At 37.5% G+C, this 25,536-nt stretch overlaps 1 protein-coding gene across 2 annotated transcripts; it reads right to left on the bottom strand.

Annotated features, from left to right (window-relative positions):
• Positions 1–1,356: 1,356 nt before the first annotated feature.
• DYRK1A (dual specificity tyrosine phosphorylation regulated kinase 1A) lies at positions 1,357–25,328 on the bottom strand. Of its 2 annotated transcripts, none has more exons than XM_081998696.1 (10): positions 25,132–25,328; positions 13,923–14,050; positions 12,855–13,043; positions 11,983–12,130; positions 8,267–8,553; positions 5,679–5,825; positions 5,170–5,310; positions 4,580–4,886; positions 4,139–4,263; positions 1,357–2,868 (listed from the first exon to the last, which is right to left on the bottom strand). In XM_081998696.1, exons 1-10 carry the CDS (start codon positions 25,262–25,264, stop codon positions 2,245–2,247), a joined length of 2,229 nt encoding a protein of 742 aa, XP_081854822.1. In that variant the 5' UTR covers positions 25,265–25,328; the 3' UTR covers positions 1,357–2,244. The 2 variants fall into 2 exon arrangements, with proteins under 2 accessions (XP_081854822.1, XP_081854823.1); XM_081998697.1 differs by having other exon boundaries at positions 13,923–14,015; positions 25,136–25,328.
• Positions 25,329–25,536: the final 208 nt, after the last annotated feature.

The following is a 25,536-nucleotide window of genomic DNA, read 5'->3' as shown; positions in this document are numbered from 1 at the left end:
CTGAGTTTAAAAAAAAAAAAAAACCAAAAAACAAACCCAAACCACTTTCATCCACAGGGTTGATGTGTCAATACAAAAGAAATATGGATTGCTCAATTAAAAAAAAAAAGTCATGATTTATAAAAAATGGTAATTGCAAGTAGTCATTCCCATTTACATGGTAGTCAGCTGCTGCGTTGCCACTCTAACTATAAAAAAATCCCACCTTTTAGTCTGAAAAAGCCACATGAAATTGACCAGTATGAACTCTGAATTTTCTGCTGAATTACCTTTTAAAAGGGCTTACTGGCAGAGGTAGATCACTGCTTCTGTAATATATAATGGGCAAACACTGTTAATCTGGGATGGGCAATCAATGAATTACCCTTATTCTTTCAAATGTTTTCATGGAGCTTTTACTTTTCATATAAATAAATCTCTGAATGGGCCCATAAATTTTGCAACTGCCAAGCTGACTGTGTTATATTAAGGCAGCATTACCCAAAAATTAGGCACCTGTTAAATACAGCCTGCTAACCTCAGGTCTCATGTGAGTGTTTTGCTTTACTCAGACTATTATTTTGGACCTGTTCATGCAATCAAGGTCTTGCCTTCAAGTTTACAATTATGTTAATAAGGAATACAAGAATCAACTGCTGGTTTCATAGCTTCTGGATCTAGTGTCCCTTTTACCTTCAGAAGCCTGAACACATTTCTAATGTAACAGATGTTATAGTCTCAAAGTAGATGTCAATCTATTATGTTCAGTACACAGATTGCTGTAAATGTATTGGCTATGAATTCAACAACAGTTCCAGTTTTGTTTAAGCAATAGTACAGCCATAATTTTCAACTGACATTTAAAAATGGTCTAGTTACACCTTGTGTCAAAGTGCAGAACTGCTACATTATTGGTTACAGACATCTATGTGCTATAAAAACAGCTTTGGTACAATAAATTATCAAAAAAGAAAATAAATTTTTGTAAAATTCACAGCATAATTGTGAGGCAAAAAAGCAGTCACATAAAATTCTGCATTTTTAAAAATGTTCAGGATGAACAGAAGACGTCTTTGTGCAGAAGTAATGGTGGAGAAACCACGTGCCGAGAAAAAGCAAAAGAAAAAAGTAAAAAGCAGGAAGGGACACAGTTGTAGCTATTTCCATCAAACGCAAACCACTACTCCTGTGACCTTCAACCAATAAGGAAGTCAACTTTATGACACACGCAAAGTGACCTTGCAATACCTTACAATAAGTGGGTCACAAAAGTCTATTTAAAAGAAAGGCCTCTTGAATTACCCATTCTCTGTGTTTTCAGCATTAAGGACTGTCTGCAAAAGCATGTCCAAAAGTGATTGCATCTGAAATGGTAGGCTCTTCTAACTTAAGAGTCCAAATCCATAAGGCCAAAGGTTATCCCAAAGACCACCACTTAGACCTCCCCAGGACTGGCCAGGACCGACCCGTTGATTGCTTCTCAGTGCACCTCAGTTATGAAACCAGTCATATTTCAATACTAACTGACTGTGGTCTCCAAAATATGAGACCCACAGAATCCCATTACAATTGCTGCTTTGATCCTCAGTAGATTCAGAAAAGGAGAGTTCTGATCACCGCCACTTAGCATGCTTAATGTGCCTTACAAACTCCATTACAACCGTCCCTTTTTACAGCTGAAGAATATATATTTGTGTAATCTGAAGGTCCCTCTTTCTTACAGTACTGCATTTCTGTGCCCATGTTTGTTTGGGGAACTAAAAAAAAAAAAAAAAAAAAAAAATTACTCACTCCCCTCCCACCCAAAAACTTCAAAGGGCCTTTTTATAAATCATGTGCAATGCCTTTAAAAAGAAACTAGTTTGCAACTACAGCTAACATTTGAACAATAACCCCTGTTGAATGAGACCAAAAAAAAAAACACCCTCCCCCAAAAAAACAAACTATGACTAGGTTGTGGCAAGTTAAAATGGGGGAAGAAAAAGGTGAACACCACTAAGCTATCCGTTAAGGTGGGTCCGGACATGGCTCTTAAAAAAACAAAAAAAAACCCCCAAAAAACCAACAAACCCCCCCCCAAAAACCAACAAAAAAACTTCATTGTCCCTTTGCAATCTTTTCAAGTTTAAAAAAATAGTCAGCTTTGCCCTCCTGTAGCGGTTCAGTGAGTTTATCTCCTTCTGATTCAAGCAGCTTTGCACTTTGTTTTTGGAAAAACACCACTTCTATAAAAACACACAAGAAACAAACTTAGTTTCAGTTTAGTCACGAGCTAGCCACAGGACTTTGCTGAACACAAACTCCTGTCATGGGAGACTCTTCTCTATCAATCCCTTGCCTCATTGCAAGGTGTCCTTCAGTCATGTAATGAGCAGGACCTGTATTAGCAGAAAACTGGTACGTTGGATGTCCAGCTATGCCAGTTTCTTGGCGCGGATTAGAGTAGACTGTTAAATTCATGTCCATAGCTCCATTTTGTCCGAAGTCCAAGGTATTAGCAGCCACTGGGCGGTTCTGATAGGCCTGATTGCCTTGGTTACCAGTAGAGGAGGAAGATGTAGAGGAAGAAGTAGTTGAGGAAGACAGGGATGTCATGGAGTGGTGACTGTGGCCCACCTCCATAGAATCCTGGGTGGAGGAGCTGTTTGTTGGAGAATTGTAGACCCTCGGCCTGGTCCGGCTACCCAAGGCTTGCTGTCCATGATGGTGGTGGTGGTGGTGGTGATGGTGGTGGTGGTGAGAGCTATTTCCGTGATGATGATGTAATGCATTCTGTTGTTGAGGGGTTACATGGAAGGTGGTTTCTTGAACCGGATGGTTTTCAACAGTGACTTGTGTAGGAGCTTCAGTGGCTGTCCAACCAATTGGAGGAGGAAACTGTTGTCGAACCTATGTTAATAAGCAAAATAAAAATTAAAATGCTTAATCAAATCTGCCCATTTGCAATACCTGAGACAGATTAAGATATTAAAGGTCTACGCTAACTTTCTAAAAAGTTAAAACATTGCAGTTGCAAAATTATTCTAGAAATGTAAGCATGTAGCTAAGAAGCATTTCTAATACAGTTTTCTAAATATACCTTAAGAAAAATGAGTTCACATTCTGGATGTTTTTTGCAAACAGTTTAAGTCCAACATGTCACCTTACCGTCAAAATTATAGAAGCAGCTTTAGATAACAGTAGTAATTAACAACATAGTGTTTGCACAGCACCTACAACAGTAAGGCCCTAATCTCTGACTCAGGCCTCTGGATACAATTAGCTTACTAAGCTAAATTAGAATGTTGTAGTTCGTATCTTGAACAGCGTCAACAGTATTAGAAGAGTACTGTCTATGCTGCTGGAAAAGCACAGCTGATTAAAGATTATTAAAATTGCAAGATTTAGCTAAACACCAATGTGTTGCATAAACTGTTACTTGGAGGAAAAAGTTTGTTTTCTGTCAGCTACAAAAAGCACATGTGATCATTTTTTCTTTTCTTGTGAGTGTAATGCTTGGAGGCTATTGCTTTACACCTGTAAAAGTGATTCTGCATCTGTAAAAGTGATGAATAGAAATGATAAATCACTATCATATTTCAGGTTTATTCTTCCAGGTATAAAACAACCTAACATACACTAATTCGTATTTTTACCTGTTCTGTATTAGGATAAAAGCATTACTGAATTATTTGCAGTTAATAGATGAGTTGTTGCTTCTTTCCAAGAAGTATGGAATAAACATTAATTCAGCCAATGATAATGCTGGTGAAGTACCTGAACACCATAAAATAAATGGAAGAACTCCAGCAGGAGTCCACTGAAGTACAAGCTAGCTCTTCACTGGGTTGGAAGATGCATAGTTCTTTGTACCCTTACACCATGTCTAGGATGAAGCACTGACAACTCCACCTGACTTATTACTACCGATCCAAAACCTTCACCCCTGCAGAATCTATGGATATTTTTACAGCTGCCTGCAGTACTTTCACCTAAGTGACTGACCTAACACACACAGGACTATACAAGAGCTGGAGATAAAAAATAAACCAAATCTGATGGCTAGTTCTATGTGCAAACCACTTCACTCCTGAAATGAAAGTGTTAATTAGTTTTAGGGAGTTACTATTTTCAGAAAATTTGTATAAATCAAACAGACCAGAGCTCTATTTAAGCGTACCTGTGGGCTGTGTGTTTCACAGTCCATAGCTTGAACAGCAGCAGTGAAGTGTCCACCACTATGTCGATGCTGGTGTGTGGGGTCTGACCGTGCCCTTCCACTGTTGCTTGTTCCAGAAGATCCACCTGTAAAATCGTAACATGCACAATAACTAAAGAGACACAAAATTTACAGTAAGCTGTAAAACAGTGACAGCAAGAAAATATTTAAACCGCTTCAAGGAAGAACAGAAGACCTATGATAATCACACGCATTTTTGCGCATCTGCTTTTTTTTGTTGGAGCAGTTACCTGTTCCAGCTGATTAAAATAATTTTTTGATGAGTATGACTGATGTAGATTTTTTTTTTTTTTTTTTTTAAAGATGACATTTATCTGGGAAAGATTCCTTTGATGTGATTAGGAAATATAATTTTGTTATCTGTTAATGAGAAAAACTTACCTGAGCTTGAAGATGTACTAGAGGTGGTTCCTGAAGACTGCGACTGCTCCATGGCAGGACTTGTAGACACACTGTTGCTTGTGTTTGTACCTTCGTCTGCTGTTTTCTTAAAGAAACTATGCTGTAGGGCATAATAAGGTTGAATTCGTGTCTTGGGGTCATAATCAAGCATCCTTAAGATGAGGTCTTTGAACTTCAAGTAGTCAGCTACAGTATGACCCGATTCCCCAGCACGACGTCCACCTGGTCCTCCTGTTTCAACTCCTAGTATATTGTGAAGTTTACGAGTTCCGGGTGGTTTGTATTCCTGTTGGGAAGTTAGAAATTGCTTGAAATCAAGTTATATATTAAGCCTTGGATGTGCACATTTTAAACATGCTGTAAGTCAGTCAAATAAAAGAAACTATTCAACGCTACAAAAAGTGTTATTTAATCAACCTGTCTTACAATGTCTTACATGGAACAATAATAAACAACAATAAAGCTACATCTTCAGTAATGCAGACATAAAGCAAAGTAACATCTCACCATTTTTATATACTTTTTTTTAAAGAGACAGACCATATTCTCATGCTAGTTATGTAACCTACCCTTTTTCCATCTTTGGTCTTCTTCAAGTTCCAAGTGCCATCTGGCAACTTCTCAAAGAACTTTCTTGCTTTTGGTGCTTGGTCAAGGATGTGGGTAGGTGGTATCCCCAAAACTTCCACTATTTTATTCATTTGATCCACCTGTTCCAAATAAAGAATATTTGTGAAGAACATGTGACAGACAGCTCAGCAATGTAATAGAATGATATTCTATAGTCACATGGTAAGCAATTGTTAACTATCCAGTCAAGTTCTAAATTAATTTTGAGTTTCAGAAAAATCCAGTATGTACAAAACAAATTAGTGAATAAGGGGTAAGTGGGGACCCAGAAAATTATTAACAGGCAATTCGAAGTTCTGACAAAAAACATTGCTGTCATTGATGTTTATTCATTTTAAAATTACCGGACTTCCCTAATTTACACATTACAATTAAACAGATAAAAGTCATTATAAGAATGAAGAAAATAAAATAACCAAATTACTTGTACTGTAAAATAGCTGCATACCTCGTTTGCCCCACTAAAAAGAGGCTCTCCAGTGTGCATCTCAACTAAAATACACCCAAGGGACCACATATCAATTGCAAGATCATAAGGCATTCCCAGTAGCACCTCTGGTGATCGATAAAAACGACTCTGGATATACTGATATATCTGAAATACAAGTATCTAAAGGTAATACACAGCATCCAAACAGCACTATTGTTATTCTGTATTACAAAACAGGACTACCATGAAATACATTTTTAGTATAGGGAAAGCCAAGGTATCAGTGATACTAAAAAGTATCTATACATTACATTTATAAAAATATATAAATGTTAATTCTGAAGAAAATACTAGCATTCACACTCTGTCACCAAAAAAAAGTACAAATTCGCTCATGATTACAGTATTTTACACTTTAGTGTTGATGAGTATAGTCTCATGCAATTACAGGTAATCATACAACAAAATTTTAGTCTGCTATCACCCAAAGAAAAACTATTCCATAAGCCATATCAGAATCACATAACACTCCAGACAAGATCTATAGTAAAAGATCAAAAGCCACAATTACGATATGATAAAATGAGATTAAATTATCAGGTCATTTGAGGAACTAGAAAACGCCACATGGGAAAAAGCAACCTCCTTCCACCCTCAACTATCCTGCTCATTTCACAAGACAGAAGAGTCTATCTTGATTCTAAACCTGGAGACTGTCTTAACTGTAGGCATATTAAAAAAAAGAAACAAAAAATCTGAACAACAAAACCACAGAGAAAACAAAAAACCAAACTCCAAAACCGTAGCAAAAAAACACCAAACAAATTAACACCCAAAACACAACCATACTTTATATTCTAAGTAACAAGCAATTTTATCCAGCACTTTCTACAAAAGGTACTGATATTTCCTTACCGCTATTTAAGTTAACTTTAATGAAGAATTACACTAGGTTTTTGTATTTGTGCTTCTTAACATCTCAAAATTATCTTATTATTGATCTAAACAGTCAAGATCTCATTTCACTTCCTAGTATCTTCCTTCACTCTGGGCTGAAAGGTTTTTTTCTAGTAAAAAGTCCTTTTATTAATCTAAACATATGTCTCACCACTGCTTTCAATACAATATTCAACATTCTGACCTGCTCTTCCCAAACTTATTATGGGAAAAAAGCAATGGGGTGCTACTGGCCAGTCCCAACTCCTCAAAGGAGGACTGGGGGACTTCTGTTAAAGTTAGTCCATGAAGTTTCTTAATTCTTCTCATATAATGATCCCATCTGCAGTATTACTAGTCATACTTCTGAAACTTCATCTCTTTTGCAAATGTTGCATATTTTTGGCAGGTTTTTTGGTAGGTTGTTGGGGTTTTTTGTGTTTGGGGGTTTTGGTTTTTTTTTAGAAACACTCAGTTTTCTCAAAGCAAAAACATGTAATTCATAAATTTATAGATGAAACTGCCAAAAGGAATACACCTGACCTGGGAAGGCTCAAAATCCTTTTTTCAAGGGAATTAAAGGCTAACTTCTATCTGTAGAAGTCTTCCTTATCTCTCCAGTTAACATTTTTTTTCCAGTGCAAACAACTAAAGCAAAGTACCCTGAATGAAAGTGGTCACTTGCTCAGCCAAATATATTTCTTTCAACCAGTAAAGAGTCTACTTGTACTCAACTCAAGCTGAACAGTATATCCTGATAAATTTTTCAGTGAGCAATTTGTCAGTATAAATCAAACATTTGAGGAATATGATTCAAAACTCTTCCTAAAGAAAACAGGCTTTGGCATCCAAGCAAAATTATTTATTATTTTAAAACATTAAGTTAATGTATATATTTTAACATTTCTTAAAGCAAATATAGAGCTTATTTGCTATGCTGAATAGCCTAGGCTCAACAGATTCCAACAGCTCAACTGAAAAATGCACCCATTTTCAAAGTACATGAACAACAAGATAAAACTCCAAATTTTTGGACAACTATTTAATAGTTCAGATCTATCCTAATCTGCAGAACTGTTGAAAGAAAGCAATCTGGCCTTTTGTCCTGGAAATGCTTTGCACATCGGCATCTTTACTCATAGTAATACCACCACTAAACTCAATTCAGTCTTTCCACAGTTGCTAAAGTGTTTCTAAAAATGGGTTAGTTATAAACAGAATCTTTAAGAGCCAGCGACTGCACTGTCTGAACCCTCAAATATCTTATCTCCAAGGCACACTAATTAGAGGACATGCTAAAGTGGAAGGAGTAATATATATCGAATAAGAAAATAATAAAAGAGTATTTTATTTAATAGCACTACAGACTTCCAAAATAAAATGCTGAAGCATTCTGCATTAACATAGCATAAAAACATAACAAAGGAGAAAAGAAAGATGGAAAGTTATGGAAATATCACTATGTTGAAATTTTATCTACCATGGCACTACAATTCATATTTAAAGCTCCTACGGACTGTCGATCTCTAACATCTTATGTACAAATTAGTTACTATTTCATTTAAGTAATCATTAATAAAGTTTAGATTAGCCATCTAGGTATTGTGGCCTAAAAACATTTTTTGTCTGTATCCAACAGTAGTATAATTAGAATTTCAACTACTACTCACCCTCTGCCCAAGTTGACACGAACTGCCAAAATCAACAATCTTGATGGCGCTTCGTTTGGGGTTACAGAGCAGGATATTCTCAGGTTTTAGGTCACAGTGAATGATACTAAGTTCAGGAGTCGCCAGAAAAAGCAGTGCAGTGCACATTTGCTGTGCAAATTTTCGTGTCAGGTTCAATGAGACACCTCTGAAGTTGGTGTTCCGCAAGAGATCATACAGATTGTAGGACAGCATTTCAAAGACTAAGCAGAGATGGTTTCGGAACATGAAGTGGCGTTTCAAATGCACTTTAAAAAGGGGAAGAAAATAATTAACACATATCCTGTGTGGTAAGTATGAAACACTAATTACAACACAATGCTTAAATATTTTAATAGTTAATTTAATTTAATAGGAAGCTGACCTATGAGTAAGAAAATACAGTGTTACTTTTTTTTTTTCCCCCTAGATCTATGGCTATTTACGGAATATTGCTGCCCTGCCTAGGGTATGGGGTGCACATTTTCCACATCTGAAGTGTCCTCATGTGTACCTCAGTAAAGCTATATTAACAAAAAAATTATTTAACAGATAGAAGAGTTTTTTTTTTCAAAATAAGCTATCACTCCCCTATTAGCAAAGGCAAACACATTTGTGGGTAAATAAAAGTATCAGCAAAAAAGACAAGAAGTGCAAACTGTGTGTAACACAGCCTTTGTCACAACACTTTTGATCTTTTTCAGGAGAGAGTTCATTTCTCCACAGTCCTAAAGCTAAAACTGTACTCAAATCCAAGCAGATTGGAGAAAAGTGCACATACAGCAGCATTCTCAACAGTAAAGCAGGTATTGCACTTTAGACTGAATTCTTTATTAAGAATTTCCCTTGCATTTACAGAGGAAATATTTGTCAGATTCGTTTAAAATATACTAAGACATTCACTGCAATTTATAAGCTGTAACTTCAGTAGATTACTTCAATTAACAAAACTGATCAATATCCCAAAGGCATTATATTAATTTCAACTGGGCATAATCTCAATTTATGAAAGTAACCAATCCAGTCCAACTGCAATCAATTTTTTTCATTAAATAGGTGCAAAATTCACCACATTAATCTGTTTAGAGGCAAGCAGGGTTTACCAGTCTGTCAATCATTCAGGTTGGTTGCCACAAGGAAAAGAAAATTGAAATGGGAAAAATACTTCATCTCTTCAGATAAAAAGTACCACACTCCCTTTTTTGTCATAATAAAATCTTGAACCAATATTAGCACAATGAGAATTCACACTTCCAATTAAGGTCATTACTTGGTGTCCTACAGATTATTTTTTTTTCCTCCATTACCATAAGCCAGTTCTTCATGTGCCCCTTACAACTTACCTGTAACGATACCATTTGCTTCCACCCTGATGCCAGTTCCTGCAATACATCATTGTCTAGACCTTTCGTATTTTCTCATCTTTGTCATATTTCCACTATCTTCCCACCATGAAAGCACCAGCACCTTTTCATGTCCTTGTGGTCTTCCTATACTTGATTACAATTCCTCACCACACCACTTAAACTTGCTGGACCTGCCAGCTTGGCAAGAAGCACCACTTACTCCAATGGATTTTTAACTACCAGCACGCTACTAGCCAGCTAGTACCATTTGCAACTGCCACGCAGCTCAAATAGTTTGGATAAGAGCTGAACTTGCCACATCTTTCCTTCAGTGAAGACATGACATTTGAACATTTCTCCTCCTCTCTGCCACTGTCACAAAACTCGAGCACCCTAATGCATTCTTACTCTTGTGTTAGATCTGAAGGAGACCAGTCAGAAGGTTTGAAGGTACTAGCAGATCTGATAGAAACGTAAGCAGTTAAACTTTATGTCCTTAAAAATCAGGCTACAGTGCATTTCACCATGTTCTCCCTGAACTCCACATTTTACATCACGCAGTAGTAATACTTGCAAAGATTTCAGCCTTCAGCTATTCTCAGCATCATGTACGTGAAAGTCTATGCGAGGGTGAATTGTCCACATGTCCTACAGACTTTTTTTTTTGCATTAATACGCTGAACACTTCAATTAAGTCTTGTGGCAAAAGTATATTCATAAGCAATTGTTCCTATATTTATAAATATTTTCCAGTGAAGTGCCTAGAGTTCTCAGTTTTCCACGGTCAGTTTTTGCACAGTACGCAATACAAAGTATTAATTCAAAACACTACCTATTTGGGTTTTTTGATCTTTACTGATGCTGTCATGTTCATTAAATACTGCATTAAATAAAAGCTGAACTATTCAAATATACCCTAATAGATTTGGAAATCAGCTTGAAACAAGCCTAAAACAAGCCTAAAATCACCTGCCTTAGCACAGGCAGTATATATTATTTCTCCACTGTTCAAAATCATCAGAACTTTTTTTTTGGTTTTTTTTTGTTTCAGCACTGCTCTCTATATAAAGCCACCCCGCCTTAACTTACAGAGGGAGATCGTATGATGCTTTAGTTCATTTTACCTGATATTACAAACAGACTCTCTAAAAGTAAAATTCCAAGAGCTTACTTGATGATGCCTATAGTGTCTTTATTTGCCATGTGTTAATCTGAAACTGGTCGTGTCTTTAACGTTCCTGAAACATCTTTTTGTCGTAGTATGCTGTCAAGTTTCAGTTTTGTTTTACGTAAACATGTGATTAATAAATTTAAAAGTACCTTAAAAAGTTTAACACCAAATATATAAAATGTATTCTAAAGTTAATATTCTATAAAACAAGTTAAAATTTAACTGAATACTCATCAGATAATTTAATACCAATACGCATATTAGCATTACTTCAAAGGTTTCTTTCTAAACTACAGAAAGAACAATTAGTAATCCAATATATACATGTAAATCAGAACAGCATAGCTGTTAGTATTTCAGCTTCTACAAATTAAAGGATGCTTAAAATCAGTTTCTTTTTCCTTCATCACTCTTTTTCATCCTTCTCCATCTCTCTTTACAACATGCTGTTGCTTTCCTTCCACCATCTTTTACCCAGTTCTCCACTCCAGAAGACAGACAGGATTTAGTAAACTTTCTGCAAGAGCTGACTTCATTTCATCATTATTATAAATTTTAAGTAGCATTATAATTCTAAGTCAAGAGAACAGCATTCCAATCTACAGCAGCCATCAAAATTATAAGCTTTAAAATATTTTCTGAGCTATAAATGGTCAGGTCTTAACATTTATACAAGTCTTATCTCAGTTTTATTATACAAAATTTTGAGCTTTTTAAACACATATGATCAAAAAATAATGATTAAACTAGCCATAAAACTACTGTATGATGCTGTTTTACTTTAAATATGCATGCTCTTATCCATGACAGTTCTGAGATAATTTAACATATATTCAAAGTAGTGAAAGAGATGCAAACTACCACAGATCACAGCTTCTGTGGAAAAACCAGTCCATGGCAACTCCTTCAAATGTCCCTACCATTAACTGCAAAAAGAAGATGCTAGAAAAGATCTCAATGCTACAAAGTAACAAGTCTGTTATCCCAAATAATTTTATATATTTTTCTTCTGGATCTGGTCCTTTCACGAAGCAACCTGGAAAATTTGCACTAAATAATAATTTTAAAAGTTGTATTATTATTTTCATTTCTTTAGCACCAGATGCATCCTATGCTATATAGCAAGATCTAAAATATTCATAATCTGTTTGAATAAAAATTAAGAATAACTATTCAAATACCTATATAGTACTTCATCTCAGTGTCATGTTTGTTCATAAGCTCAAGCAGTCGCACTTCAATCTGGGCTTGGTTTAAAAAAGCCTTCTTGTTTTTTATTATCTTGATAGCCACCCACTCCTGTTCCACTCGATCATAAGCTTTTACAACCTAAAAGAGAACAAACACATCAGTAAAAGCTCTCGAGCTTTCAAAACATAGCCAAACTCACTTGCTAAACTATCTTCACTTTCTGAATTCAGAGAAAGCATTTTTAGAACTTTTGTTCTTTCCAGTTAAATTTCTTCGCTTAAATTTCTTCTCTTACTTGATACTACGATAAAGCCACAATTGATCATGTGACATTTATTGCAGTGATGTCACAAAACAGAACTGAGGCTTCACTAAGGCAAGCCTTATATCCAAAAGCAACCATTAAATCATCAAAAAGAATACTGTAAAACAACTGGCAAAATCTGAGAAAAACAACAAAAGAAAAACTCCATCCTCCCACCAGCTTTTCTCTTAAACCTTGGCTACAGCTATGAACAGTCAACACAAATGCTACTAAGTAACATTTGTAATTGGTAAGCCCTAGCACTAGACTATTGTTTAAATTAAAAACCCGAGTCAAACAGTGAAAAATGTGAACTGATTGCAAAAGGCTGAGGATTTGCTCATTGCAAAATGCTTTACCAGATCTACATACTGAAGTATATTCAGATGTTATCTGTGGTAACAAGAAACAGCACAAACCAAGAGTCTTGAGCAGGGACTCAGTATACAGGATTAAGAAAAAAGAGTTTAATTTCAAAATGAAACAGGAGTACCACTTTAAATGAAATGTGTATTATAATTCTTATGAATTATAGGTTGCTTAGCTGAGACACATTACCTGTCCAAAGGATCCTTTGCCTATTAAAGAGTCAATTTCATAACGATCCATCCACTTCTCCCCATTTTTTACAATATAGTCATAGTTGTCATCATCATAGCCATCATTGTAAACTTTCCTCTCCTTTTTGTGACTGGAATCATCTCCTTGGCCCTGTTGATGCCGCCGTTTTTTTTTTGCATAGTAAACCTAAACATGAAAAGTGTATTGCTTAAAACCATGTTTTAGAACATCAGTTCAGTAAAGAATAGAATCAGCTTTTATAATCATCATACCTAATCCTGTGATTTTAAAAGGCAACTTCTACTACTGGAAAAACAAACAATCCTCTCCTGCTATCACTCTAGTTGAAGTCAACTCATTACATCAAAGCAAAGTCTTGATGAATAATTTATAAACTCACAAAGCAGATCCAAATACCTATACTAATAACACTGATCCCTAGAGTTCATAGGTGCAAAAAGAAAAGATATGTGACAGTACACTATACACACAGCAAAATTAAAAATGGCAAGTAGCCAGGAAACAAGAGTTATCAGTTGCTCTTTCCACAAGACTGGAAAAGAAAAATTCCAAAGAAGTATCAGTAATCACTGCTGAAATCCCTTCACATTCCCTACAATTGCCAAAGAGTTAGAAACTAACTGATGCTTTCCTATATTAACCACGTAATTTTTTATATTTTACATCTGCCAATAATATTTAATTAAATAATTTAGGGAGAACACTTTATTATTTTCTTTAAAAATCCTTAGACATGTTCATAAAGGTTTATAGCATGAGCTAAGAATGTTTGTACCACCCATATTTCCTTATCATGCAACAGAAAAGATCAACATTTGTTTATAAAACAAAAGAAAACAAATTTCAGGATAAAAAGTTTCCTATGTGCTGTACAAGAAAGCAGGACCATTACACCAATGATCTCAAATGAGATGTGAACAACAGAGAGAAAGATTGATTTCTCTTATCTCTTCACAAGATTATTTATAGAAAGTATACTTAACAATGTATTGTAAACAAAAACTTCACATCAATACACATCACAAAGATAGCTGGAGCCATTACCTCATTTATATGCTTGTATGTTTTGATCAAATCTACGGAGAGTTTCCTCAATGGAGCAGTGGCTGGATCACGGAAAGTTTGGGGCATCCGCCTCTGTAATATGACCATATCATAATTTAGGAAAAAAGCTAGGACTTTAATGATATAATTACTACACCAAATCATTATATTCCTCACAGAAATTAGTTATTTCATTGCAACTTTTTTTTTTAAGCTGATATTAAAAAAAGAAAAACAAATATAGGAATCAAAAGAAGTTAACAGTTTAGTTAAGTTACTTTTTAATATATTTAATTAATAAAATAAAAAATAAAAATCCCAAGACTCCTATCTCTCCTCCCATTATGCCTAGCAGGCTTAATCCCAATAAACAGTTTTTCCCTCGGTTAAAAATACAGCTCCTTTCACAACAGAGATTCTTGCTGACATTACTCCTCTACACCATGACTGATACATAAATTGTAACCACATTTCATGTATAGCTGCATTAAAACCACAAAGTTAACAGTAATAACTACTGGAGAACTGTGGCAGTTTGCCACATTTAAACTGTATTAAATTCTAAATAAAAAAACCCCGTAGGTCTACCATGCTTTGCAACATTCAGGCCTAAATCTAAAATCTGAAGAAAATCTAAAGAAATCTAAAGCATGCACAGCAACACCACACCTACTTTTAAAGTTTTAAAACAACATCCCTGAAAAGGTAGCTATGTTCCTCATTTGTGTTTCCTAAAATTGACTACATGTAGAACAAAACCATCTTCAATAGTAGGCCTTCTTTTTAATTGGTTTCCTCAAGAAACTAGACTTTTATGTGCAATAAAACCACTTCTGTGCCTCTTTTTTTTCTTTGCACACATACACCATGTAAATTCTAGATCTACCAATCAACTTCTATTCCCCCTTAAGATTTGTCTGAAATCTCAGAAGATAAAGTTCCTGAAAAGTTCAAGTTCCACGTGGCAAGCTGGAGGTGAGCAGTATCCCCTGTGTAGAGAAGGCAGAAAAAATTAAGCCACAAGCCATTTCATTTGGCTAAAGCTGACTACCTGTTCAGCACACACATAGTTAACAGCACAACCGTACCACCAGACAAGCTCTGGCAACTCCTCTGTCTCGCCCAGTGAGTGTCAGATGGGGAGCTGGGAGGGAGAGTGGTGAGGTTAGTGAGACTGGTCCCCTAGCCTGCCTATCTCTATTCCCTCTCTTCCCTATGACAGAAAACCACAGGGCAAATTTAAGCAATTCCATTGGAGAAAAGCTTGTTTCATATATGTTAAAGCTTCTTGTACTTCCTTACTCATGATTAAGAGGGTTGGATGATCGACTGGCACCACACTCAGCCTTATAACTCTCATCTCCCATTATCTCATCTCATGCCACCAAATATGCCCACGCTCATAACTCTCTTCACTTCCAAGTGCTTAATCTCATCTGCTGGCTCCTATTACAGCTGAACTGATATGCAGCCTCCTGCAGAGCTGAGGAAAGAGCATAAGCTGTCAAAAATAATGAAACTGATTTTTATATCAGTATTGCTGAACTAATAAACTAACTAGAAAAGCGTTAACTTCTCCTCTATCTTTTATGGTATTACTTAGTACTTGTAATGGTGGCTGTGCAAATGGCTTTTTTTTTTTTTTTGCTCAATGACCAAATAAAAAAAATCATGTTGAAATAACCCAGAAAAGTTGTCACAAACAGAAGCAATAAAGAGAGTCTATGCTTCCAAAATTGGACCTGAACTCAGGTACTCAAGCAACAGTACTAGAAAGGTAAGCTCACGACTGTGTGGAGGGGGGAAAGAGAGTGTGAGCAAGAGCAAGAGAGCTAAAGACGGGGGGAAAGGCAACACATTTCCAGTGAGCTTATGGTACGTGTGTGAGGCTGGGACTCCCAACAGGTACAAAACTCAATGGAGCTAAAGGCTCCTGAAAAATGGCAATTCAAAGCTGTGATGCATGCCACTCCACATACACCCACAAAACAATTTTACACCCCCGCAAGACTGCTGACTTGTGGTCTTTTTGATTAGGGAATGTTTCTCAGAGACGATGCGATACATAAACTGTATCAGGGAATTTTAACCCAAGTTCATGCCCTAGGTGTTTGTTCCAGTCAATTCACTTTTGGATATGCCCACTACCATCAATTTCCCTTAAGCAGGTTTGCCAAATTAATTCCTTAATTCTTTTTTATTACAAGCACAACCATTTTGTAAACATCAGGAAAGTCTGTTCTAAAGTTTCCTAAACAAACTATTTGACATTTACAAAACATTTTTGTTTCTTCCTTTCATCTGTCAAACAAATGTGAACTGTTAAACAAATCACACCTAAATATGATTGCTTTTGGTTCTCTCCCACAGCACTGTTAAACAACTAAACAGCATCTAGTCGTAATCCTAGCTGTCACTGTTACAGACTGTTCAAATGCAAGTACTTCCTTTAAATTTCTTCATCTGACTTAACGAGATTACTGGAGTATGGGAACACTGGTAGATTTTGCTGGTAAAAGAAACGATGCTGCGGTGCACAAATACTGGCAGGGACCAGTCTCTGCCCTAGGCTGACACCACCGGCACAGGGTTTCCATTACGCAGGTTATGAGTTTTGAGGAAAGAGTCTCAGTGTGGAAGAACTCCATAGTTCAGATCAACTATTCAGACATATGGTTGCTCTAATTGGGAAAGGGAATTTGTAGGACAAGTATTCATGTTTATTTTCTAAGTCAAATTTGCTTGCTTACTTAAAAAAATTCAAACTTCTAATTTCAACTCTGAAATAAGCAGCTTGGTGGAAAAACAACAACAACCCAAAAAACAAAAATCTCATTTGTTGCTGTTCCTTAACAATAAATAATTAAAATTCTGCAGGCTACCCCTATGTTGCCTGCAGCCAGTAACTTATTTTAAAATTGTGGTTTTAATTGTACATTTAGACAGTCTCACATTTCTGAGGACACACTTTAACTTCTATGAACTTTTTAACAGGTACTATTTTGCTCTCCTGGGTTCATAAAGTTTTGAGTGGGAGAAGAGAACAAATTGACCTTTTCTTCCTCCCCCTGTTATACTGCAAAATTTGTAACATTCTCTTCTTTTTCCAAGACCCTTTTGGAGACTCTTGCTTCCTTCTTCCTGATGATGGAAGACTGTGGAACAAAGTGGTCATTATCCATTTTATACAATAACACGCCCAAATTCTTTATCGTTGGGGTAATACTGATTTCCCTCTTGGCTTCAAAGAATACTCAACCACAAAAGAAAAAAACAAATAAATTTTAAAAAAGGAAAGAAAAGGAAAAATGCTATTGCACAAGCTTCAGTCTCTATCTGGTGGCCAGACAGCAACACTGCAACCTCAGTTCTTCCTAAAGATAGAACACAAATCAAAAGATATGCTTGTATTTCAAGACTGAAAGTCAAGAAACTACTTTCATTACAACTATACATGTCAGTAAATACCCATCACGTTCTGACTGGTCCACACTTAAGACTCAATGGAAACAGTAGAGCTACCTGGGATGGTACTCTGATGAAAATTACAAGTAAGGACTGAAATTTTATTTTCTAACCTATTAACCAAACACACATATCATAGTGCTGAGAAGCAACCTGTAACTCGTCTACACAAAGAAGAATCAAATAAACACAAAAAAAGGCAACCAAGAGCCCCACTTTGTGTACTCAACACATTTGAGACAAACCATATTTTAAGGAAACTATGACTTCTAACTCATGTATGTTGTTTTAACTAGAATACTCTTTGAAGTTTAATGAATGAAGGAGTAGACAACATATTTCTCTCTCTTCAGACATATGCTATGTTATCTAAAAAACAGATGGCGCTGTTCCTTACTAAATGCATTTTATTTTGATTACGGGAAATTCTGAGCGAGATAATATATATTCTGTTAACGGAAAGCTTTAATTCGGGTTTTGTTTTTTTTTTTTTAAAGGAAGATCCATCACCATCCACATTCATTAGGAAAGAAAAAAATAAAAGAGAAATTCTGCTTGCATACAGTACATGCATAAATAATGACAATTTTATATTATAAGGGTAACTTTAAGCAAGTATTCGAAGTGTAATAATCTATTTAACAGACTCCCATATTAAAGAAATAAATGGACCAGTTTCATCTCCTACACCACTTCCACTCAAAACTCTTCTTGCATCACAGTAACACAGGATAGGAAGTCAACACTAATCCCATACTGTGGTGGGCAGCCACATAATAGATGGTGTCTCCAAAGGGTCAACAAAACAGATGTTTAATTGCTGGAATCGCAAGGCACAGTAACACTTCCCCCTACTATAAAACAAACTTAAGATTTTTTTAGAAAAATGACCAGAGAGAAAAAAGCATATGTGCCAGAGAACAAAACAAGAAAAATCCAAGACCATCCTTCAAACTGACTACTCAGAGCCAGAACTGTATGCAGGTAGGGACAGAATGTCAGTCCCATTACTTTAATCATTGACTTGTGTTCTGTATTTCCCTCCTATTCTGGCTTCCTTCCCCAAATAAATAAGGATGCGAAATAAAAGCAATAGAAAGAAACAGATAAGTTTAAACTCAAATAAATAAATAAAACCAACAGGGAACGAAGGGTCATCTGCCAAGATTTTATCCTGCCTGATTCAGCCCAACCATAATAATAAAAAAAAAAAAAAAAAAAGCGCGCAGTGGGGAACAGGGGGAGTAACAGAAAGGGAATGAAAAACCCCACTCTGAAATTCTTGTTGCCACAGCATAAACATACTTTTGCTTTTATTGCAATTAATTGCATGCTCACATTCATGACAAGAGTCTGGTGAAGTCTGACCACAACTAATGATAATGATGATGAGTAGGTAGCTGAAGTAACTGAAATAAGGATTTGCTACTGCCTGCTAGAACACATAAACTTCGCAATCACAGAATCATAGAATAGTTTGGGCTGGAAGGGATCTTTAAAGGCCATCTAGTCCAACCCCCCTGCAATGAGCAGGGACATCTTCAACCACATCAGGATGCTCAGAGTCCCATCCATCCTGACTTGGAATGTTTCCAGGCATGGGGCATCCACCACCTCTCTGAGCAACCTGTGCCACTGTTTCACCACCTCTGTTGCCAAAAATTTATTCCTTAGATCTAGTCTAAATCTACCTTCCTTTAGTTTAAAACCATTACCCCTCGTCCTGTTGCAACAGGCAGGCCCTACTAAAAAGTCTGTCCTCATCTTTCTTCTAAGCCCCCTTCAAGTACTGAAAGGCTGCAAGAAGGTCACCCCAGAGCCTTCTCTTCTCCAGGCTGAAGAACCCCAACTATTCTCAGCTTGTCCTCACAGGAGAGGTGTTCCCTCTAACCATTTTTGTGGCCCTCCTCTGGACCTGCTCTAACAGGTCCACGTCTTTCCTGTGCTTAGGGCTCCAGAGTTGGATGCAGGAGTTCAGGTGGGACTCCAGAGCAGGGGAGAGGGGTAGAATCACCTCCCTCAACCTGATGGCCACGCTGCTTTGGATGCAGCCCAGCCAGGATAGGGTTGGCCTTCTCGGTTGCGAGCACACATTTCCGTCTCATGTCCGGATTTTCATCTACCAGTTCCCCCAACTCCTTCTCAGCAGGGCTGCTCTCAATCCCTTCATCCCTCAGCCTATACTGATACTGGGACTTGCCCTGACACAGGTGCACAATCTTGCCCTTGGCCTTGTTGAACCTCATGAGGCTCACACAGGCCCATTCCTCAAGCTTGTCCAGGTCCCTCTGGATGGCACCCCGTCCCTCTGGATGCCATCTTGTCCCTCAGGCATGACAACCACACCACTCAGCTTGGTGTCATCTGCAAACTTGCTGAGAGTGCACTCAATCCCATTGTCTATGTAACTGATGAAGATACTAAAGAGTACCGGTCCCAACATGGATCCCTGAGGAACACCGCTCATCACCAATCTCCATCTGTACATTGAACCGGTGACTGCTACCCTCTGGATGTGACCATCCAACCAATTCCTCATCCACCCAACAGTCCACACAGAAAATCCACATCCCTCCAATGTAGAAAGAAGGATGTTGTGGGGGACCATGTCAAAGGCCTTGCAGAAGTCCAGATAGACAACATCCATAGCTCTTCCCTTGTCCACTGATGTGGTCACTCCATCATAGAAGGCCACTAGGTTGATCAGGCAGGACTTGCCCTTGGTGAAGCAATGCTGGCTGTCTCAAATCACCTCCCTGTCCTCCATGTGCCTTGGCATAGCTTCTAGGGGGGTCTGTTACATGATCTTCCCAGACACAGAGGTGAGGCTGACAGGTTGGTAATTGTCAGGGTCCTCCTTTGCACCCGTTTTTAAAAAGGGTGGAATGTTTCCCTTTTTCCAGTCACCACAAACTTCACCGGACAGCCATGATTTTTCAATGACCTAGTTGCAATCAATAAAATCTCTGGCCAGCATCTGGTCAGTAAAACCTAGAATTTTGCAGGTGATACGTGATCTTAGATACACACAGAAAGATATTTAGCAGTCAGCCTGACCTTTGGTGCTTTGTGAAAGCTAAACTGATGGAATTTGTTACCAAAATCTGCCCAGGAATCTCACTTTAACAGGTAAATCAATTTTCTAATGTTTTGTATTTAACTGAAAAAAGTTTCAGGCAATCTGAATATCCACGATGAAGATTAACATCAGCACAGCACAAAAGAAATGTTTGTCTGAGATTGTGAAAACTTTTAAGTGCTTATATTCACATCAGGCTACATTGAACTCTCAAGATGCAACCAGTTGAAACTGGACAAAGAAACATTACTGTTTCTTACTGCTAAAGGAGAAAGGTCCCACAGATCTCTTTTCTAATCACTCTAGGCCAGACACTCTTACTGCTTTCCTGAAGCTGGCTTTGGCACTCGCCAGAGAGTTAAGACCACACAACCAAGAGCAGGACCCCCATCCTGCCAGCAGGCCCAACACTTGGTGAAGCACAGATTTAAAATAAACCCTTTCAATCCAGCAGTTTTCAGGAAACAAAAGCCTTAAGCCTAACTACTGAAGAAAAGAAAATAAAAAAGGACAAAGCTGTAAGTTTTTAAATGTAATTTAAAACCTCATAAATAAGTGAAAAACAAAGCAATCTGGTTGCTTTTGAAGTATCTTCCTGTTATTTGTTCCTTGCCAGTGATGAGATGAGTGAGTTTTGGCCACCATAGCCATAAAGCAATAGGTGCAAGAGAAGATTATATAAATAATATTTTAAGGGTAACATATAATAAAAATACGCATAGTTTATATAACTTTAATATAAATCGTCATTACCATTTCCTAACCTTTAATCTGCAACTGTGAATGACTCTTAAAATACCAGAATATGGTCTGCAAGACATTACAAATCAAAAAAACAAGCAGGACAGAGTTGGAATAAAACCAATAAATTAACATTCAAGGGCTAGCTTTCCCATTATTTGGTTATGAATGAAAATCATTACAAGAACTTGAACAAGACAATAGTCCTCAAAAAAACTGAGTCAGTCCTCAGTAAAAAGAAAGACACAAAAATAACCTGAAAAACACCATAATAAGGCAGATCGTCAGTGCTATTTATCAAAATGACATCGTTTACAGAAAACACTGCTGTTCTACATGCTAAAACTTACCAGCTACTCTTAGCAACTGACAAGCAGTATCCTCATGTATCTTGCTGCAGCCTGAAGAAATTTACTTTCAGGCAGGAACTACTTGCTATCTATTATTTCTATAAAACTTCAGCATCCCAAAAGCTGAGACTTCATCCTGGGTTTTATTTTCAGCCAAGTCAATCTTGTTGGGATTTGGACAAAATACTCTGTTTCCAAAGTTCAGCAAACGTAGCAATCAAGGAAGTAACCTTTGTAAAATTCGGATTGTCAATTCCTTCGATGAAAGACTCACGCAAACAAGCTGCTCCGCAAATTTTTGAACAGAACAGAGTTTCTTGAAACGATGGCCTATTTCGGAGAGGAGAGGGCAAGCCTTCCTAGCCAAAGGCAGCTCGCCGCGGCGGAGCAGCGCCCGCAGCAGGGCCGGCAGTGCAGTGCGGCACTCTGGCCAGCAGATGGTGGCTGGAGCTCGGGGAAGGATTGTCCCGGCACAGCCACCGCCGACCCTGGGAGAGTCCCGCTTCGTTGACTCGTCTGGCAACGGAACCAGCAAGGTAATAAATGGAGCACTCTCAGGAGCGAGGGGCCTGGCAACTCGTTGTTTATCAACTGTTGGACACATGCATCCAGGTGAGCTGCTTTTAGGCTGTTGAAACCAGCAGCACCAAAAGCTGACCCAACTGTCTAGGCTGTCAACAACTACTGTTGCATTAGGAAATTCTGGGAAACTGAAGCTCAGAGACCTAACTTCTCGTCTGTTTCACTGGATGCAAGATATTGCGTTAAAAGGGTCCATCCTTTAAGAATTACACTCTCTGTATCTGCCAAAAGTCACTTTTTCTTCCTCCCATTTTTTTCTTCCGCCTATTTTAGATCAATCTATCAAGCCTTCTACAGCAGACATTCAGCCTACCCTTCTGGCTGCCCAAGTTAAAAACATGATCTTCCAACCATATGTACTTGAAAACATAGAATTATGTCACCTTCTGTGACTGAAAAGAATTTGCCATTACTAAAAGGTTAGTCTGGTGTTACAAGCTTTAATAACAGACAGCACATAACAACAGAAAGAACTAGTGCTGGGATTCCAACACAGCAATGAAACAGCCGCACAGGGATAGTTCAGAAAATGGTATCTGCAAAACTTTTTCAGAACTGACATATACAGGACAGAACTGCTTTTATCAAGGACAGAGAGAAACAAATTGCAGCATATTCAAGCCAATACCTTGAATAAAAAGGATTCCTGTAGAAATGTCAAAGAAAGAATCTGCAACATGTATGTATCATTTAGACATGAAAACCTAGGTGATAGGCAGATTATAGCTGGAGCGAAAGGCAAGATGGTAGTCCACAGCAATGGAGAAATGTAAGACAGCAGAAAGCCTTCAACAACAGAGAGTCATGGCTTTTATAAGAAGACAAAAGGAGTAAGAATTACGTTTTAATCAAGATGAACTAGAGCTGACAAGAGGGCTATTGAAAGCGAAAGAACAAGAAAAAAAATTTTTCAACAGAGACAAGGTCTAGAGCAGATGATTTTACTCACTAGCTTAAAGATGTTACCTGGATTTGGTTTTGCAGGTAATATTAACCAGAATTGCAGTGCAAAGACAAAAAGCCACTGAGACTCTCCAACAGAGGCTCATGTAGAACCTCCATACCAACCTGGAATGTGGCAAAAACTCTTTATTGGGACTTCTTAGTGGAAGAAGCACAAGAACTCAAAGGAGTAAACAGTCACGAAAGGCAAGTAGGCAGAAGACTTCAAAAAGCTGCCCACCATCAAAGTCAAAGGTGCTGAAAGCAGCTCCCAAAGGATAAAGAAGTACAATTCTGAGCTGCTTAGGCAGAGGGCTATAAAAACTTCAACAATTAGAGTAAAAGAGGAAGACAGAAGCTACAATGCAGAAAAACCAAGATGGAACAGGAAAAAGAAAAACACTGATTCTATAAAATAGTGTTCGTAGTGCAAAGACAGCTTGATTACCATTTTCAATGTGGCCAGCTGATCATTTCTTCATATGGATAACCTCCCAGAGCCAACCACAGCTTTCTCCCTGCATTTACATCCTCATCACAGTGGGCTGCACTCTTTGGTCAACAATTCTTGGCTGTTCTCTGAAACCTGTTCTTCAGCTTTCTATTATTCAGCTACCATTTTAAAGCCACTGTGATCACAAACAGGAATGGATGGTGATATATCCTAAAGTTCCTTGATTTTGCTTTTTGGTTTGAAAATATGAACAACTAAGCACTAACGAACACTAATGCTCACAAATGAGATTCCAGATTGTAATGCTGAGATAAGTACTTTGAAAGGTTTAAGGAACCCAGCAACTTTTCTTAATCACCACACTGATTCACTAACCTCATTGTGGAGGTTTTGGGGGGACCATTAATGTAAAAAAGTCACTTGAAATACCTTTGTAGATTTCTTAAGCTAAATACTATTATATAGGAGCAGATTTACTCTTCCTACTGAGTGGCTCGCATGAAACTAAAAACATCCTTTGCCAGCTCCATTCACTTTGCCATTCTTCACAAAGCCCTAGTCATTACAAATCTCCAAATACTAGTACCAAATATCCTGGCACTTCGTTTGACCATTCTCATCCTCTCTGATCCTTCCCTCTTTCTGCGTAAGTGTCTTCCTACAGAGCAATACCAACAGAGCATCTCTTGATGGTACTGTAGATTTTTCTATCAAACCATCTTGAACACAGGAACATACCTGAATCTGGTAGCAGCAAAAGACTTCATTCTCGATCCTCTTTAAGTAGAATATGCCTCATCAGCCTGCCCCAAATTTTGAAGTTCTGACTTAGACTTCTGGATTTTAAGCTTTGAAACCTACCTGTGTTCACGTCTCCACAACTAGGATGCACCATTTTTAAGACAGCAACAGAACTCTCTCTTAGGGCAATACTAGTTCTTGTGGCTAGCAACCTAGCAGTGTTAGTTAGGAAGCTACTGCAGCAGTTCCAGCAACTCAAAAGCAGTAAGGAAGAAACACTGATCTTGACAGCTCAAAAGCATCCATAATCGTCATAATCCCTATGTTCGTTTTATCTCGTGCAATCATAAGTGGTACAGCAGTAGTAGTAAAACCCTAATGATAGCATAGCTTTAGATTGTGCCTTTTTTTTAAAAGCATATCTTCCTTAATAAAAGGTGTCTTTTGTGCAAACCTCTTTATTCCAAATACACTAACCAGTGACTCTACATTAAAACACTGTCCATTAGAACAAGTAATAAAGCAATCACATTCTAACATCAAACAGCCCTAAAAAAAAAAAAAAATTTATTAAACTCTCTTTCCAACTCTCCACTTGGACAATCCTTCTCCCCTCTCATCTAAAAAACGTCAGAAGTAGAATAATCACAATAAATATGTGCCCAGATATTTAAAAACAACTTCAAGAAACTTATTCGTCCACCCATCCTTGAAGAGTCAGGAGCTAGTTAGTTTAAAAAAAAAACAACAACAAAACACCACCACAAAAACATATGTCCTCATCCTATAATTTATGGATATATAATCTATTTAGAAAAATAATTATTACATCTAAAATGACTTTTTTGTTATCACTTACCTGGTTTGTTAATGTTAGAGGTTGCTGAATCTGGTCAGCATACGATAAGGCAGAAACCTGTTGGTCATTGATGTTCTGCTGCCGACGATCACTGTACTGCTGATGTGAATGGGACATCTGTCCAGCCATCTGAAGGCCAGCAGCATGGAATGAAAATGATGGTGCAAGCCGAACAGATGAAGGTTTGCATGCTGAAGTCTCTCCTCCTGCAAAGACGACGTGAGTTTTTAATGCAGTTAATGGTTTAGAAAATATTTACCTCCGTTAATCTCCGTCCCCTAGCTTACGGAGCTTATAAACAGTTTCGCCATTTTAACATAGGCAAGAGTTTTCACACACAATGAACCCAGAAATCATCCTCATGTAAAGATTACCTAGCTGACATGCTTCTTCCCGTTTCA

Source organism: Phaethon aethereus, assembly GCF_964289735.1.
Source record: "Phaethon aethereus genome assembly, chromosome: 1".
Taxonomy (NCBI): Eukaryota; Metazoa; Chordata; class Aves; order Phaethontiformes; family Phaethontidae; genus Phaethon; species Phaethon aethereus.
The sequence above is the reverse complement of the archived record's forward strand: the minus strand, read 5'-3'. Positions and strand labels throughout refer to the sequence as shown.